At 40.4% G+C, this 19428-nt stretch overlaps 1 protein-coding gene across 1 annotated transcript in view; it reads right to left on the bottom strand.

Moving 5' to 3' along the window:
- Positions 1-19428, bottom strand: part of LOC119857693 (sodium/hydrogen exchanger 10-like) — a 328581-nt gene that overhangs the window by 296628 nt on the left and 12525 nt on the right. Inside the window, 2 exon segments of the mRNA XM_043517916.1 lie at positions 1306-1471; positions 9353-9481. Coding sequence (XP_043373851.1) covers positions 1306-1471; positions 9353-9481 — 295 coding nt within the window.

Genomic DNA, 19428 nt, shown 5'->3' with positions numbered 1-19428 from the left:
TTCTATTCCTAAATATTTAGAAGATATTAATTCAGAATGACTGCCTACAAGTTGGAAGAATATTTGTAAGCTCTGCCTCCCCATTATACAAATCTCTTAAGGAATAAAAGGTCAAAATTTTATTTCTAAGGTGGACTCAGAAATGTCTTCCCATGCCAAAAAGATGGCAAACCTTGTGGAAGGGGTAATATTATCTAAGGATCCTATATAAGATAAATATCTCTCAAAATAGACCATGTCACCTCCTTTTTAGCTTTATGTGCTGCTGTGGCTTGGTCATCTCTACAACTTGACTCTCCTGGATGCAAACTATTAAGATGCTCTCAAATTAAAATCTAAGAATAATAGAATCACGTATGAGAAACTTCAAAACATGTATAAGGCTCTTCCTTATTTATTATGCTTTTTGTAACATCACAAGATTCACTTTTCATGCCCTTCTTCTCTCTTACACAGTGGCCAGAAGGAACATTTGGTTCCAGTCCTGAGATCAGAATGGCATCTCTAGAACCATTCAAATCCAGGCCTCTTTTGTCAGAAGTTTTTGAGAGAAGCTTTAGCTACAGCTGCGAAAAAAGAAAGTTTCAGAATCTTAGCATGTTCCCTATGCTCAAAGAGGTAAGGGACAGTCACTTTTACTTCAAGGTTAAGAATTTTAAGGGCTTTGGCAAAAAATCACAAACTACTCTTTAGCTCCTTTCATTCCCTCAGAACGAAAAGGACAAAAGCTTCTCTTATAAAACATTTGGTCTCCATCTATGTTATATATATTGAAATATTTGTTTTAGTTAGATTGTCACTGTATCACTCACTATGGGTTCTAAAGAAAAAGGTCAGTATAGTATTTTTTTTAAGTTTGCTCTTGCCCTAAATATACTTTGGCTTCAATGACATTCTGGCGGAGGCTTTTGTTTTAGCTCACATTAACTTGTCTGAATCCAAAGCAGAGCTCCATAACTAATAGCAACAGTGAGATAGATAGATAGATAGATAGATAGATAGATAGATAGATATGATAGAGTGTTTAGATAATTTTTTTGTTGCTGTCCACCACATTCATAACATAATTTATAACTTGTTTTATTATTTATTATTATTTATTATTTAGTCTTCCTCGATTGTTCACAAATATTAGCACTTCATTTTTCCCAGTCCTCCTACCCATTTTTGTTTTCAAGAATGCGATAAGCTCAAAAAATAGCAAGAGTGATGAAATACAGCATGTCTCAATTTCCGTATTGTGTGCAGGATTATTTAAATCTAAAAATATTCATACTTTCCAAACTGTTGGAAAAATTGACATACCAATGTTTTTCACAGAAGCCACAGACAGGATAGGATCTGTTGTGCTAAGAATGATTCCGAACAACATGCTAACGTGCCAGTTCCAGTTATACTTATTGATTTTATAAGTTAACCATCCAATTAAAGTACAATTCAGCAAAAAGCCAGGAACTGAAAGTAGCAATATCTGTGAAGACAATTCATAAATGTATTACTAGATTTTAAAATATTCATAAATCCTATTGTATCACAAGAGTATTCATTTTATATTCCCAGACAAAAACTATGTTAAATTGGATTTAAGGTTACAAATATTATTGAGATATTATAATTATCCCATAAATAAACATTGCAAACCCTAGGAAATTCAGAGTTAAGGTTAAATTAATAAAAACCCAAACACGTTAAGAAATTAAAACAAATAGTTAAGGCATGTGAACAACCTTAATTCCTCTTTGTGCCGACACTTTGCAATAACCATACAATCACAAGTGCATAATATCACTGCTTATAGCACTGGATTAAATTTAACTGATTGTTTAAAACAGTAGATTTTTCTTAAACTCATGGCATCACTACAGCACAGAGTTGTGGCTGCATGGGTGGCTGAATTGTGAATTGCTTTTTGTTTTTTTTGTGAATTTGCTTTTTATTCTGGCCACTTCAAATGGTATCACCTATCACCTGATTATTCTTTTAACTGTTTTAACCATCAAGTATATTGTTAATGGGGGCTGTTTTAACTATCCTTTAGTCACCTATAGTAGTTTAAAAAAATATTGTAAAGCTGGAAGCTTTAATTTCTTTACCAGACTTGCAAGCACACCTGCACTGGGATTTGAAGCAACAATCTGGATGTCAATATGAAGAACCCTCAACTTCCTAGTGCTATGGCAGGAGTTTACAAAAACAACTAGCCTTGCTAACACATTACCAATATTCAGCCTACAATGTGATATATGTATGTGGCACTTCCTATACCCAGTCTGGTACCTTCCCAAAAACATCCCTCAGACCCTGAACTGTGCACTAGAACCCAGGTGGTGTCTTCGCCTTCACCCTGCCATGTCAGTTTGAGAGAAAAGTGCAAAGGGGACAGCCAGAGACTCCAACTAATAGGGCAGAATCAGTCAAAGCACCCCTGTAGTTTTTTGGAGAACTTTCTACAGTTTTGACTGAACATTTTTTTTTTTGCCCTGTGCTATTGTTCCAGCCCTCCTCCACAACCTCTTCACCTCAGTATCACTCCTCTTACTCTCTTCTCCCCTGTTCCCCTTATCCTCTTCCCTTCCCTTGAGCTTAACCTTCCTCCTAACTAAACCCAGCAAAAGAAAAATATAATAGAACTAACATGATGTTTGCTGCCATCACATTGTTCACTCTGATTGTGTGTTATACCCTTTCCCCACCCTTCAGCAGTCTTGTCTATTTAGATTGTAAGCTCTTCAGAGCAGGAACCATATTTTTGTTCTGTGTTAGTACAGCATCTAGCACAACATGGTCCAGGTCCATGACTAAAGCAACTAAATGGTACAGTGCTATAAACAAACAATAATAATTAGAGGTTCATCTGTCTAAGTACTCGTATTGAGTTACTTGGGTGACATCAACATTACACAAAGCAACATTCAGTCTGGAAGACTATGTTTGCCATCCCTTCTTTGTTTTATTCTGACTCTGTGTCATATACATGGGCTTTTCTTTTTATACAATACTTAATTGACAGATTAACATTCTCACTTATCTTCCAGAAACTGAAGCTCTTGCTTTAAGAGGAACAGGTGCTTTTTCCAACCCACACTGAAAGTCACGAAGAGCACGTGTGTTCATCACTGTGTGCTCTTTTAGGCCTTGCAGACGTCCATGAGAAGATGCACGTGCTTCTCAGGAGATGGCATATTGGGTTCTATCATGTGCAATGCCAATTTGGTCTGCACATGCTTTCAGCTACTGAAAATTGAAAGGGCATTAAAATATTTTCCCAAATACCACCAAACTGCAGGAACCAAAGTTTTGGGTTTTTTCATCAGGGATTGGATAAAAGTTTTTGTTCAGTTTTCATTTTGTTTTCTCTAATTTAAACATTTCTGTACAATTTCTTCAGCCAGTTTCTAACTGGCAGCTTTCACAGAACAGTTTATATCTGAACTGAAAAAGCAAATATTGAAGTGCTGATACACATACTGATCACTTTTTTTTAAGTGAGGGTTGGAGAACATAGTCAATCTTGATCTATATAATAATTATATTAAAAATACCTTCTGTTATAAGAACATTAAGATTACACTCAAGAGTTAGGAAATGCCAAAATTAAAGTTACTCATGGAATCCTAATTCAGCTCCCTTGTGCATACGTATTACTATACAGTCTTTATTTACCAGCTCTAGTGTCCACAATTCAAAAAACACCATCAGGCAGCCTCCAGGTACAGATTACAACCAGATTAGTATTTACCATTCCAGGTGAGACATAAAGCAGGTGGCAACTATAATATACCTAGGAAGCATCATTGACAATGCTAGAGGATGCTTGAAAGATGTGGATACTTGCAAAGCAGCAGCTGTTGTCATATTTCAGGCCTTTCTGTGGACTCTGTGGGAAAGTCTGGACAGCAAGCAGCAGATCTACAGAATCATGGCTATACCAACTCTGTTGTATGACAGTGAAATGTGAGCACCAAGGAAGGCCACAGAGCACTAAATTGACATTTTTGATTCTTGTTGTCTTCATCAGCTATTTCATATTAAATGGCAGTTCAAGATCAGAAATGAGTATATTCAAAGCTGAAACCAGCAACCATATCCATCAGCACTGATTCAGTTTCAGCAGCTTTCTTGGTGTAGACATATTATTAGGATCGAAGTCCAAAGTGATTATACCAAGGAAATGCAGCTATACCACCAGCAATCAAGGGGCAGTCAAAAGGTTCAGTGGCATGCTAAGATTGCCAACAATGGACATAAACTGAATATCAAGCATAATCACCTTAAGGACTAGCTAGAGATCCATTTGGGTAGTGCGCTATCTGCAAAGAGGCTAAATCCCCTTGGAATCTGCCACAATGCTGACAATGTGTCCGCAATTCAAGAAGCAGGACGATAAATTGTAAAGGGTTCTGAGAAGTGCCACAAAAATGATTGTAAGATACAGTTTTTCAGCCCTTTAATGATAGACTCAAGGATCTCAATCTATTTAGCTTGGCAAAGAGAAGGTCATGGGATGACTTGATTGCAGGGGAACAAATATTGGATAATGGGTTCTTCAAACTAGCAAACAAAGGCATAACATGATACTATGGCTGGAAGTTGAATCTAGACAAATTGAGACTGGAAATAAGGTGTAAACTGTTAACAGTGAGGGTAATTAATCATTGAAACAATTTACCAAAGGTTGTGGTGGATTCTCTATCACAGGAAATTTTTAACTCAAGAATGGATTTTTTTTTAAAGATGTACTCTAGTTCAAACAGGAATTATTTCAGAGAAGTTCTATGGCCTGTATTATACAGGAGGACAGACTAGATGACTATAGTGGTCCCTTCTGGCCTTCAAATGTATGAATCTATATGATTACATCCAATATTGTCCTTAAGACTCTACCTCATTCAGTGCACAGTATGGACAGTTGTTCACTGAATGGGTAGCTAGTCAATATTTCTTTTTTATCCTCATCATTCCATGTGTAATGTCATACTTTGTTTGCTGCACACCATCCAAACCCTGCATTAAATATAATTATTAATTTCCTCATGGGCTTTTCTACAGTGCTCTCATCATAGTATCTTAGCATTTTACAAACGTTAATGAACTTATCTTCACAAAACTCATGATATGAGGTGAATATTATCTCCATTTTACACATGGGGAACTCAGGGACAGAGATTAAAAATGAAATTGTCAAAAATGTCAGCTAATTTTGGGTGCTCAATGAGATGCCTAGAGCTTTATTTTTTTCAGTGTACTTAGCATTTTATAGCACTTATATGTTCAGAGCAGAGGTCCCATTGACCTCACTTGCAAGTTCTCAGCACTTCAGCAAATCAGACCCCTTTGTCTCATGCTGGGTACTCAGAAAATGATGAACACACCATGGACATCTATGAAAGTTTTGGTTGAAGTGACTTGCCCTGCATCACAAAAAAGCTCTGGGGCATAGGCAGGGACAGAATCCAGTTCTCCAGCGTGACATTCAACTGTCTTAACCATGAAGCAATCCCTTCTCTTCCTGCAGTTCCCTTCCTCATTCATCACACACTTTCCAACCTCTACAACAAATGAGGCAGGAATCCTACATACAAGATCCTCATTCACCTAACAAGCCAAATGAGTTCCCAAAGCACAGTCCATCAGGTGCACTAAATGAGGAGGGGTGCTGCAGAAAATATGCTGTCAGACCATGTAACTAAAGACTGTATCACTGCATAAACAAGAGGGCCAATTAAGGTTGCACGAGCACACCTAATTCTGTCATTTCCTAACTTTGCATACTGGACTTTGCAATCTTAATATTCTTCTAAAATTTCTGGATGCAATTTCCTTTTTAAAAACCCATAAAACTGAAAAAAAAAACAAGAATTCCATTCTGTGGAACCATAATAATCCCCAACGCAGTCTTCAGCAGGATTGGGATCATCTCTAGAGCCACAGCACAGTATCTATCACTTGAGTTATTGTAGTAACTGGTAGCAGTATAAGACTTTTCCATGTGAACCTGCCACTAGAGAGGAATGGAGACATACTTGACCCAAAGGATTTCACAACTATTTGCTAGAAAGCAAAAGAATGTTCAGACTCAAGAATAATATGTTAAAATCTAAATTCTGTCGAGGAACGTAATAACTAGTGGTTACAGATTCTTCTGCTCCTGTCCCCCACAAGCCTTTCCCTGGCCCCTTCTACCCCATCCCCACCACCTCAATTCCTGCCCCTCTCTGGCATTGTCCATTTTCCCCCAGCTTAACTGCTGCCTCTGTCCCCACTCATTGCTCCTATTGCTCTTATCCTTTGCTCCTGCACCTCTCCTCTCCTCTCCTTCACCGCATCTCTTTCCCTTATCATTTGTTCATATCTTCCCATATCATCTGTCCCTCACTGTCCTGCTCCTATTCCCCTCCCCCCATACTCCTAAATCCACCCCTGAGCTCCTGTGTGTCCCTGCCCTGCATATCTCACTCCCTCCATCCGCACTCTTGATTCTTTTCCATACAAGTCTGTCTGTTTCCTCCTCCTCACTGACTAAATGCCAGCACCAGGAGCACTGAGAGCATAGGAAAGACAGTCTGCCTGCTCTCTGTCCACATACCCAATGCCAAACAGCATCCAGCAGCCAAGAGGAGCAGTTGCAGGGAAAGTCCTTCTCATCCTTTCCAACCCTGGGATAGTGCATGCACAATCCAGTCAGAATATAGGAGTTGCAAGGGGACAGGACATGCTTAGTGCAGACTGTCACTTTGGAGAATTTAGCTGTCAAATTCTAACTAGACTCCACAGAGCATGTGCCAAATTTGAGCAAATTTTCACAGACAAAGTAAAAGGCACAACTCTGACACCAGGGCAACCCTGCCCCAATGACAAATGTCAAGTATCTTGTTCCACAGCAGAGAGGGGCTAAGTTTTTCAATGAAAAGAATTATTCTTTTACATGGACAAAACAATGTGTTTTTCCATAACCTTGTTCTTGGAAACAGCTTTATCATTTTAGATGAAACTTGCCAGAAACGTTCCAACTCATGCAGATCTCTAGCATGGAAATTTTCATCCCAAACAGTTTAACTTTGTCAAAGTTATAAGCAACTGAAACACAATCTTATAATGGAAAACGCATGCAACCTTAACTTCTGGTATCACTTTCTGAGACATCTAACCACAAAAAAGAAAAGGAGTACTTGTGGCACCTTAGAGACTAACAAATTTATTTGAGCATAAGCTTTCGTGAGCTACACGAAAGCTTATGCTCAAATAAATCTGTTAGTCTCTAAGGTGCCACAAGTACTCCTTTTCTTTTTTGCGAATAAGGACTAACACGGCTGCTACTCTGAAACCTGAGACATCTATGTTATGTTTATTATTTTCATATATTTAGGAGCAACCAACTAATCCTCATCCATTTATGTTTCTTCATAGGTAGAAGCCTTACTCCCTGTTCAGTTTGTTTTGTTTATCAGCAGCAGGTAGTGCCAGCCAAATCAGCATCTTTTAAATAACTGGTTTAAAAGAGCAGCTGTCGAAGGAATACTGGAACTGCAGCGGAGAAAGGCGCACCTGTGCCCCCTCTCAAGATTGTGGAACAATTCTGGATGTTGAGGGATGGGGACATGCTAAAGAAGAAACTCTTCATGCTCAAAGATAGTAGAATTAACTGGAGATGCTGAAAAGAGCACTCATTCCACAAAAATTTGTGGCAGCCTGGGTAACTATGGGACAAATCTCCCTGAAGAAATGGGATGGACATCTGACAGGGTGGTGAAGGAGAAAATAAGGTTTGGCAGAAGTCTCCTGAGGAGTATACTGTGTCTTTTACAGTGAAGTTGCCTTGAAGCTCTCTGCTGAGCAGACCCTTTCTAATACCCTCTGTGATGCTGCACGCTACATGATTTTATGAAAATATGCTAATGAGTGTGAATATAATGTAACTGGAATATGCTTCATGCAAAAGGTCTCTAGTAAGGTATCATTACAAAGTTTATAATCTACTGAGTGTGGTCATCCTATTTGTATAAAGGTATCAATCTTATCTGAAACTAGAAATATGAAATATAACTCTGAGATCCTATTGTAATTATGCAAAGTGTGGGCCATTATTGGTGGTTTGGGATCTTGATGGCTCCCATGAACTAGGACAATTGGTTGTAAATGGCTTTGTTTACATGCAAGCCTTCAGGTGAGTCAGGTGAGGAAGAATGAAGGCTTGGGCTCTCACAGGATGTGTGACCATGTCACCTGGTACTGGAATCCATCTTAAACCTGGTGCCTTCCATTTAGAAGGAGGGCTGCGGAACCAGAGAGACAAAAGATTCCCGCCTTGTGCCAAAGCTATAGAAGGGGGTGGAACAGAAAAAAGGGGGCTGCAGTCATGAAAAATCCCCTAGCTACCACCTGATCTGGAACAAGGACTGTACCAGGGAAAAGGATTGGACCCAGACTAGAAAGGAGTCTAGTCTGTGAAAGAAGCTTATCTGAACATCTCTGAGGGTGAGATTTACCTGTATTCAGTTTCTTAAACGTATTAGGCTTAGACTTGCATGTTTTGTTTTATTTTGCTTGGTAACTTACTTTGTTCTGTCTGTTATTACTTGGAACAACTTAAATCCTACTTTTTATACTTAATAAAATCACTTTTGTTAATTAATTAACGCAGAGTAAGTAATTAATACCTGGGGGAGCAAACAGCTGTGCGTCTCTATCAGTGTTATAGAGGGCAAACAATTTGAGTTTACCCTGTATAAGCTTTATACAGAGTAAAACGGATTTATTTGGGGTTTCGATCCCATTGGGGGCTGGGTGTCTGGGTGCTAGAGACAGGAGCACTTCTTAAGCTGTTTTCAGTTAAGTCAGCAGTTTTGAGGTACGTGGTTCAGACCCTGGGTCTGTGTTGGAGCAGACTGGCATATTTGGCTCAAGAAGGCAGAGTTCTGGAGACCTAAACTGGCAGAGAAAATGGGCTCAGAGGTAGTCTCAGTACATCAGGTGACAGTCCCAAGGGGGTCTCTGTAACCAAACCATCACACCCTCCCTCACAGGCCTTAAGATCAGCACTGGTAAGATAGAGAAACTGAGGGCTGTGACCCACCACAGTTCTCTCTCCCCAAGACCCCTCTCTTCTTCACTCCAGGTTGAGATAGGCAAACTCCCAACTCACAGTTGAGGTGTCACTACATTTTAAAAGGTAAAAAGGTTTCTAAAAAGTCTTATTGCTCCAATGAAGCTTTTCCTTTTCTTTTTAAAGTTTATAATGTACACCAAACCATTGCAACAACTTTACAGTCACAAAGAAAAACAAGGACACAATTACCTCTTACCTTTTCCATATAATGAACTCTAATAGGAAGTTTCTGAAATCACATCTTACCTGCCAAAATGATTTCCGAAATATATAAAAATCCATTTCAAAAGCAGCAGTAAATATTATAACAGGTGTGAACATATGAAGAAACAGGAGCGGATCAATTTCTGCAATGTATTCTGTCAAAATGCTAAACTGACAATACAAAAGAAAGATAAGTACACTTATTAAGTGATTTCTGGAAAAAATAATATATGTTATGGAATAGGGGGAAAATAAAAGTTTTGTTCCTTTAATCTGCAATGATATTAAGTAATCATCATTCTGGACCAATTGGTTTCCCTTTGCTATTCAAACTGTCAAGACAATGTGATCAATCACCGACTTCTAAATATTTGTCATTCTCCTCTCACCAAACTGCATTGCCTTTTTCAACAATTTGGACCAATGGACTCCAAGTAACAGTGCCCACAGGCTCCCCACCTATGTAGGAAAAGATCATTACAAAATGACAATGCTCAGCACCCAAGGCCAAGCATCTGTGAGGCTGACAGGAAAAGTCAGTAGTGCCTTGTAACAAATATATGTGGACTGCCAGATGACAGCCTTACACAACTCTTTCACAAAAAGCCTTTCCCTCTAAACCCAGGACCCTAGTATGAAAGATACCTGGGAAGAAAACATTGCAGTTTTATATACAGAAATAAACGAAGGTTACTTACCTGTAACTAGAGTTCTTTGAGATGGACTCTGCATATTTACATTCTTGGGATGCACCAACCAGTGCAGCTTGGATGGTGGAACCTGCTGATAAAGTGTCCATTAGAGCACTCATACACCCCTCCTACTCTTTCCCTCATCATTCAAGCACATTCTGAGGGGGAGGCAATAAAAGGGGGCATGGTGCCATCTGCTACCTCAGATCCTGCCACTGCTAATATAGAGTACAAAATTGATTAGAACTCAGCAGAAAAGGGGAAGGCAGACTAGGAGTATGAATATGCAGAGTCTACCTCAAACAACTCCACCTACATGTAAGTAATCTTCATTTCTCCTTCAAGTGTCCTCTGCATATTTCTATTCTTGGGATCATTTGGCAAGCAGTAAATAAAAAGGTGGAGGGACACAGGTTCCTCCTAATTAAAGACTGAAGCACCACTCTGTCAAACTGAGCCTGCGGTCTAGCTGCAAAACCTAAAGCATAATGTTACATTAAAGACTGACTAGAACTCCAAGCGGTAGCTTTGAAATTTCAGTAAGGGGAACACGTCTACACCTATAACAGGGGTAACAATTGCTCGAGTGCAGTGAGTTTTAAGACCCCCCAGGAGGAGAAACAGAAGAGATCTTATAACTTTTCTCTATATACTGCCTAACCCATCTAGACAAGGACTGTGTAGTGATAGCTTGACCTTTAAAATTTCCAGCATAGGAAATGAATAATTAGGGAGAAGCCTAAAACTCCTCAGTCCTATTCACATAATATGACAAAACTTTTGGCATCTAAACAATGTAATCTAGGCTCCCCTTGTGAGCATGAGGTCAAGGAAAGAAGACCCGTAAATTAATAGATTAACATGATAGTCCAAAATTACTTTAGGATGAAATATGGGCTGATGTCTAAGTACAACTTTGACCTTATGAGTAAGAGTGTAAGGACGCTCAGCAATCAATGCATGCAATTCACAAATTCTTCTAACAGATGTGACTATTATAAAAGCCGTTTTAATGTAAAAATGAAATAAAGAATATCCTGACAGAGTTCAAATGGTGGAAACATACGTTTTGTTAATACCCAGTTTAAATTCCATGGAGGAACTGGATTTTTTACTGTCAGATACAAGTTTAATAAACCCTTCAAAACTTTTTTAAGAGTCATGTGAAAAGGTAGATTTACTAGTAGTAGGTGTATGAAAGCTGCTATTGCTGCTAAATGTACTTTAAGTGAGGCAACAAACACGTTTTTAAAATTAAATAAATATTCTAAAATACACTGAATAGGAACTGACGCAAGATCAATATCCTTATCATAGAATTGTAGAATAGTAGGAATGGAGAGGACCTCAAAATGTCATCTAGTCCAGTCCCCTGCACTCATGGCAGGACTAAGTATTATCTAGACATGGGGTTCTCAACCTTTTTCTTTCTGTGCCCCCCCAGTATGCTATAAAAACTCCATGGTCCATCTGTGATGCCACAACTGGTTTTCTGCATATAAAAGGCAGGGCTAGCGTTAGGGGGTAGCAGAGCTCAGGGCTCCAGGCTTCAGCTCTGCACAGCGGGGCTTCGGCTTTCTGCCCTGGGCTCCAATGAGTCTAACACTGGCCTTGCTTGGTGGACCCCCTGAAACCTGCCCATGGCCCCCCAGGGGGGCCCAGACTCCTGGTTGAGAACTGCTGATCTAGACCATCCCTGACAGATGTTTGTCTAACCTGGTCTTAAAAATCTCCAATGATGGAGATTACACAACCTCCCTGGGCAATTAATTCCAGGGTTTAAACACTTTGACAGTTAGGATGTTTTTCCTAATGTCCAACCTAAAGCACCCTTGCTGCAATTTAAGCCCGTTGCTTCTTGTCCTATCCTGAGGTTAAGGAGAATAATTTTTCTCCTTCCTCCTAGTAACAACCTTTTATATGCTTGAAAACTCTCATGTCCCCTCTCAGTCTTCTCTTCTCCAGACTAAACAAACCCAATTTTTTAATCAAACAATTATACACCAAATCTTTTCTATATCAAATCATAACATTTTCTAGTCGACTGTTCTTGAATTAAAACACATTGCGCATCTAAGGAGCAAGATTTCTTTAAATATGTTAAAGTCCTATTCCCCAATCTGCTAGATGTAACAGTTAAGGATCTGGATGAAAGACTCTCCCTCGTTGCTGGAACAGCACATCTGGTGTTACCAGTAGAAGTTGTAATTTCCTTTGGATAAGAGAAATAAGTCTATGTATGCGACACTCTGTACCTCAAAATAGGAACTCTGAAATCCCCATATTCAACACTCTCATGATCATATGTTTTGTACAATGCATGTCTTGTGAGGTATAATTTTAAAAGTCTTGATCTGTTGAATCTTAATATCCTGTTGAATTGTATGTACTATCATTGTATGTGAAATTATGAAGTATTTCTGTAGGTGTTACTCAAATATGTTGTGAGGTTGGGAGATGCCCACAGCTGGTCTTTTCAGTAACGACAAAGGAGCACCTATCACTTGCCAGACAGGCGTTGATGGCCAATCAAGAAGAATCCACTATCCCAGAGACTCCTCAGCTAAGATCCTTCTAGCAGCTGGAAGAAATTATAAAAGAGCGACAGTGACATCATCACTTGGCCTCTCTCCTCCCCTATCTCAACACCTGGAAGATCGTTTGGAAGACAAAGACTTTGAACTGGGGAAATCGGTCCCAGGCTGGGAAGGGAATCCAGCCTGTGTATTGAGAACTGTGAGCTGCCTGTAACATCTCTTAGGGGGAAAGACTTCTTAGTCTGTGGAATTCAGACTGTGAATTTATTTTTATTTCCTTTGTAACCTACTTTGATCTCTATGTCTGCTACTTCTAATCACTTAAAATCTCTCTCTCTTTACTTAATAAATCTGTTTTATATTTTATTTAAAACTATGTTTTTGGTTGAGGTGCTCAGGGAATCTCAGCTCTGATTACAAAGTCTGGTGCATGTCCACTTTCCTTTGAGGAAGCGGCAAACTAATTAATGAGCTTGCACTGTCCAAGGTATATTTCTGGGGTGCAAGGCTTGGGTGGAATTGGCTGGTGCTTCTCTCTGTATGATTCATGAGTGGCTTAGAGAGCATCCATGCAATTTCGCAGGGTGTGAGTCTCCACGTGCTGAAGGCTGAGTGATCACAGCACCTGGAAGGGGTTGGCTGCTTGTCATAGCTTTGTGAGTTAAGGGGTCACAGTGGTCCCACAGTTCCAGGTTGTATCCCAGGGATCTCATCACAATGTACCATTGCTGCTTCTGCCGTACCAGGGCAACTAGTATCATTTTGGCCGAGTCCAGCCTGATCTTTGTCACCATATTTAATATTAATGGGAAAGAGGAAAAAGAATACATTAGATCAATCCTCCAACTGACAAAGAACACGTGTCAACTAAATGTCTGAGCCTGCTTTTGAACGAAGTGGGGGCACATGGTGTTGAATCTTGTTGTGAAAGGACTTATGTTCAGAAAATCCCAAAGGTTGAAAATGTCCCAAGTCAGTGAATCCTTTAGTGACCACCTGGGCATCAGAGTAGAATCCCTGCTCAGCTAACCCATGATCTCATTGTGAATTCTCGCTACCATGTAGGGCGATCGGATGGACTCTGTAAAATACACCTGACTCATAGCTATATAGACTTTTTGCAAAGTTGTTATGAACAAGTCCTCCCTCTTTGCTCACATAAAACATTGCTGACCTATCATTTGTGGCAACTTGATCTACCGTGTTCTGTATTTGTGGGAGAAATGACTTGAGAGCTAAATGTATGGCCCTCAGTTCTAACACATATATGGGTAAACGAGAGTCTTGGTGATTCCAGAGATCTCAAATGAATAGACTGCTTAGAGAACTCTCTGCTTTGATAACTGGGTTTACAAGTTTACCCCAATTGTGAGCTCAAATATAAAAAATATGTGAAAGTTTGTAAGATGCCACAATAACCTATAACAACAAATGCTGATGGGAAACAGGTTAAATTAATAATGAATAGTATAAACAGGTGAAAGAGAACCAGACAGAGACTAAATTAGTCCAAACAAAAAAAAGGTCATGTTGATGTAATTCAAGGACTATGGAGAAATCATGTTTGGTAAAAACAGAAAATGTAGAACCAGAAATTAATGAATCAAAATTAGTGTTTTGGATATTAGGCTTAACTGGTGGACAAAATAACAAGAAGGGAGTATTCAGCCCACTTTTCCGCTTCTGGGTGTTCTTGAAAGAAAAAAAAAATTATCCCTTGTCCCTGCACAAGCCATCTTATCAGTACAACTCATCTCATCTTCCCTGACCTCAAAGAAAAAGAAGCAGACCAGACTGAAAGACTTTCTTCCTGAGAGGAAAGCCATTACACCTTGCTTAAGGAACTTTGTTTCTCACTTGTGAGTCCTGAAAATCATATCATGACATCCAGTCTTCAACCCATCAGTGGGGATACCTAATTGCTAGCATCACAGAAGCACATAAGATCCTGTTCTGCCTCTCTTCCTTGTGTTACCTTCTGCTTCTCTTGTCACTTACTTACTCCTATCCTATATCTCATTCTCTTTGCCTTTCATCAAATCCTGAAATTAGCTGCACTGCATCAGCACAGTGAAATGAGATGACCATAATCCTGCCCTAAGGAGAAAAGACCCGAGCAGATGACATCCCTGAACAGAATGTAAACCAGAGTCCAAGCAACAGGTGCCACAATTGACCTGCCAGCCAAAGCATCCATTCATAACTGATGAGCCACCCAGTATCCCAAAAAAATCAACAAAAGCTATATTTCCCCCACCTTTTCTATCCTATCTCTTCTCCACCTTATGTGCTTCTATTTGTTAGAAACAGGAGAAGTAAATACTAGGGCTGTCAAGTGATTAAAATAATTAATCATGATTAATTGCAGTTTTAATCACACTGTTAAACAGAGCAATTAAACTCCTGTTAAACTCCTTTTACTGAGCTAGGTGAGTTCCCTTCAGCTGAGCGAGCCCTTGTTTGCAAGGGAGGGTGGATTTTATCTTAGGGACTCCGCATGCAGGAGGGGAAGAGAGGCTAGTGCAGGGAGACTGAACTTGCCAGATCCCTATTCTCTATAGGATACCTCCAGAGCAAGGAGCCAGCTGGGGGCATTGGGACACGGTGTGGAGTGGGGACTGGTCCCCAGAGCAAGGGGAAGGTCACGGGAACGAGGGGCCAGGGGCAATGGGGCGGTTCCTGGAGCGAGGGGCTGGCTGGGGGCAAGTGAGTGGTCAGTCACCATAGCGAGGAGACAGCCAGGAGCAATGGGGCACAGTGGGGGGATAGGATGGTCCCCAGAGCAAGAGGCCGGCCAGAGGCAATGGGGCACAGCGGGATCAGCATCCTTACCTCTCCGCTGTAGCTGGGATGGGAGCCACTTCCTCTTCTCTTCCCACCCTCTGGTGGCAGCTTGGGTTACTGCGCCTGACTGGATGCTGTCAGATCCCTCCCTGCCCAGAGGTATGTTCTTAACATGTTGTAACCATGCCTCAGTAGGTCACAACCGAGAATGCCAAATTCAGGACAAACTGCTGAGAAATCGGGCAGATACACTCCAAGACTGGTGGCTAATCCCCCATAGGATACACCAAACCAGCAACAAAAGTAAACTTCTGTTTCACCACACTGGCCAATAAGAAGTCATGAAAGCAGTTTCCTTAGGCATTCCAGTCCTTGTATTACCACCGAAAACATTAGACTTAGTCTTAGAGATGAGTGGTTCTTTAAGACCAATCTCTTAAAATAAAAGGTTCTTCTGATTCCAAAGGACCAGCCACACACCCAGGTCAATATATAACTTAGATCTTACCCAAAAATCTCACTGATAAACGTTTATTCATAAAAAGAAAGAAAAGGGTGAGTTAAAATTGGTTAAAGGAATTAAATACATAGTGTAATTGCAAAGTTCTTGGTTCAGGCTTGTAGAAGTAATGGAATAAACTGCTGGCTTGATAAGTCTCTGATTGCTTCCAAATCAGTGGAAAGTCCTCAGTCCATTGGTTATAATATATAATATATAATATATAAAATATAATATATATAATATATAATTAGTAGAAGTTCAAAGTCCACAGGTTTGAGCAGGAAAGAGGCTGGAGCAAGATAGAGGCAAAATGGAGGTGTTTCCAGGCCTTTTATAGCTTCTGACATGTGGAGGGAAACCCATGGTTTCAAAAATAGCCCTCAGCACAGCTAGTGGAAAATTACAGCTAAAAGATGGGAGTTTGGAGTCACACGGGCAAGTCACATGTCCATGCATAATTTTGCTTTGTCACTGCAGGAAAGACCATTATTTGTAGATAGACATCTCCCATGGTCCATTATGAGTCAATTGGCTTTCTGACGGGCCACTCAATTTGAATAGTTCCTCCAAGATATGGTGGCTAACTATCTTGTGGGTGTTACCCCAGAAGCAAACATTTGAAATCCAGCTATAGAGCCAATATTTATAACTTCAAATACAAAAACAATACATGCATACAGATATCACAATCATAACCAGCAAATCATAACCTTTTCAGAGACATCTTAGATGCCACATTTTGTACAAGATTTGTTGCAAATATAGAACAGCGGTTGCAACAATGGTCATATTTTAATCAAATAACATCACACATGTTAAAAAAATTAATGTGTTAATTTTGTTTTCAGTTAATTGCAGGCGTTAACTGTGATTAATTGACACCCCTAGTAAAGACCCTTTATATATCACGAATGAGGGTAAAGTTAACCCTTTCATTTTCATCAAAAAAGTTTTTCTGAAAATGAGACTCTCATATTTTACCTCCAAAAGGAGGTAAAGATTTTAAAGGTTTTGATCAAGTTTTCAATGCAGAATCATTCATTTTCATTTTCAATATAAATGCGTTTTACTTTTTTTTTCCCCTTGTGTTTGATCACTAAATTTTCAATTTTAGAGTGACTGCTTTTGGGTGTTTGCCAAAAATCAAGTAAACCAATGTCTCAAAAAAAAAAACCCACCTCTTTTTATCACTCTTTTATGTTGGACAGTGAAAGAGTTTATAAGGTACCACAGTAGGTGAATGTTCCTTGACTGTCAGTTCTTAATATTTAGGATCTAAATGTCTCAGATCTGTAGATACAGGGTTTCCCTGACTGGAATAGGGGAGCCAGGTTTTCAAGATTGACAAGGGTAGCTGGGAGATGGTCAATATGCTGAAGGCATCCATGGTGGTGGAAGAGATCATAGGCCTCAAACCCAGGACCACAGGCTGCACTCAGGATATGACTGCCACACAGCAGCTCACCCAAGTAACTAGGGAAGGGTCCATGGGATGGGCTAGTTCACAGAGGACCCCGTTCCCAAAGCTCCCAATTGTGGGAAACATTCAACCCTCCAATTGGCTAAGGAGTACTATATGAACCAGGAAATAACAAGAGGAAGTTGCCCTAGCAACTAGACCAGTGGTTTTCAAACTGTGGTCTGTGGATTTAAGATTTCCAGATGGGTCTGCACCTCCATTCAACATTTCCACAAATTAAAAACGGTTGAAAACCACTGAACCAGAGGAATCCTTGGCTGTCTGCGACTACAGATCCCTCCTCCTTATCTGGATCCTTAGCCTGCATTCCTGCCTGCTCTTGGTTCCTTTCTTTCCATCCCAGACCTCTGTCTACTCCCAGTTCCTGCTGTCCTGCCCTACTCCAGGTCCCTGCACTCTGCCTTACCCCTGATGTTATCTTCAGCTCTGACACCTAGCAGGCATCCAGCTTTGTCTCCAGCTCTGATCTCTGGCTTGGCACGGGACTCTAGCTCTGACCTTCGGCTTAGTACCTGATGCTGTCTTTGTTTTTGACTTCCTGCAATGACCACTAAGCCTGAATGCCCATACCCTGTTCATTACAGGTGGGATATACCAATACTGCCAATTTTGCCAATCCAGCATCATCTAATAAGCCTAGTGCAGTGGTTTGCAAACTTCTTTGCACCGTGATCCGCTTCTGAAAACAAAAATTATTACACGACCCCAGGAGGAGGGACCAAAGCCCAAGCCCATCCAGTCTAGGCAGAGGGCCAAATCTGAAGCCCAAAGGCTTCAGTCCTGGGCAGGAGGCGTGTAACCTGAGCCCCACTGCCCAGGACTGCAGCCCTGGCCCTGGGCAGTGCGGCTCTGGCTTCAGCTTCAGCCCTGGGCCCCAGCAAGTATAACACCAGCCCTGGCGACTCCATTAAAACAGGGTCGCAACCCACTTTGGGATCTCAACCCACAGTTTGAGAACCCCTAGCCATGTGAATAGGATGCCTCTTTGAGACTCAAATCGAGGAGGAAAGCCCTGCTTCAAAAGAATAGGCCAAAATAATTGTCAGATCGGGCTCTTCTTCGGAATGCAGATCCAACTCTGGGGCAGATAACAAGACATCACATAATATAATAGAAGCTGAAACTTGAAGAAGGGATAGCAGCAAAACAGAATTTCTTGCAGAACCAGTTGGAGTCTTAGGTGTTGGGCATAGGATGTCCAGTACAATATCCCATCTCAGTCTTTTGTCAGGAGGAGAAAATTGAAAGGGATGTTCCTCTGTTGGCCACTTCATTATTTTAGTTATGGAGGTAATTGGGTCCAAGATTTGTTGTGGATCTGCATGACCTGTGCCATAACTGTAATAGTAGGAACCAGATGAGTTGAAGTACTTGGTTCTGAGGACTTTTTCAGATCTGTAACATTACTACAATTTGGAGCTCTCTTGTTCTTAGAGCTCAGAACCATACTATGTTCTCAATCCAAAGGATCCAATGAATCACCGGAGTAAGAAGGCCTCCCTGGTCCAATTTAGTATTTGTTCCAGAATGGTACCTGGTAGTTTGAATGTCTTATCTGGAACCCTCTCCAACAAAGGCTTTAGTGTGACGGAGACAGATCAGAGGATTTAGCTACTGAGAGCTCAGTAAAGTTGGAACTGGAGCGTGGTGCTAAGGCTGAATGATTTATCACAGTGGCGATCTTGAATCCAGAAGTACTAGGTGCTGATTCAGGTCTCCTTTCTCTTTCTTCAGATCTGTTAGATACCTGTGATCCAAAAGTTCTAGCAGTCAGAACCTCCTACAATTGAAGAGTCTGGAATCTATTTTGTTTCTCCTTTATAGTCCCAAGGAGTAAATGAGCTACAAAAAGCACAATAAGAAGAATGTTCTTCCCCTAGGCTCTTGAAGCATCTGATATGGGTGGCAGATGCTGGAAAGACTGCAGGGCGTGACACACATCTTTTAAAGCATAATTCTTTGTCTTTGGATCTGCCATCAACACCAGTACTAAATCCTACTAATATCTTAAAACAATTCTAAAATCTAAATTCACACTAAAACGATGAACTATTAGCTAACTAACCTTATGAATGCTGAAATAGTAAGATACGTATCTGAAAGCTACAATCAAAGAGATCAAG

Source organism: Dermochelys coriacea, chromosome 6, assembly GCF_009764565.3.
Source record: "Dermochelys coriacea isolate rDerCor1 chromosome 6, rDerCor1.pri.v4, whole genome shotgun sequence".
Taxonomy (NCBI): domain Eukaryota; kingdom Metazoa; phylum Chordata; order Testudines; family Dermochelyidae; genus Dermochelys; species Dermochelys coriacea.
Note: the sequence above shows the minus strand (reverse complement) of the source record. Positions and strands in the feature narration are given on the sequence as shown.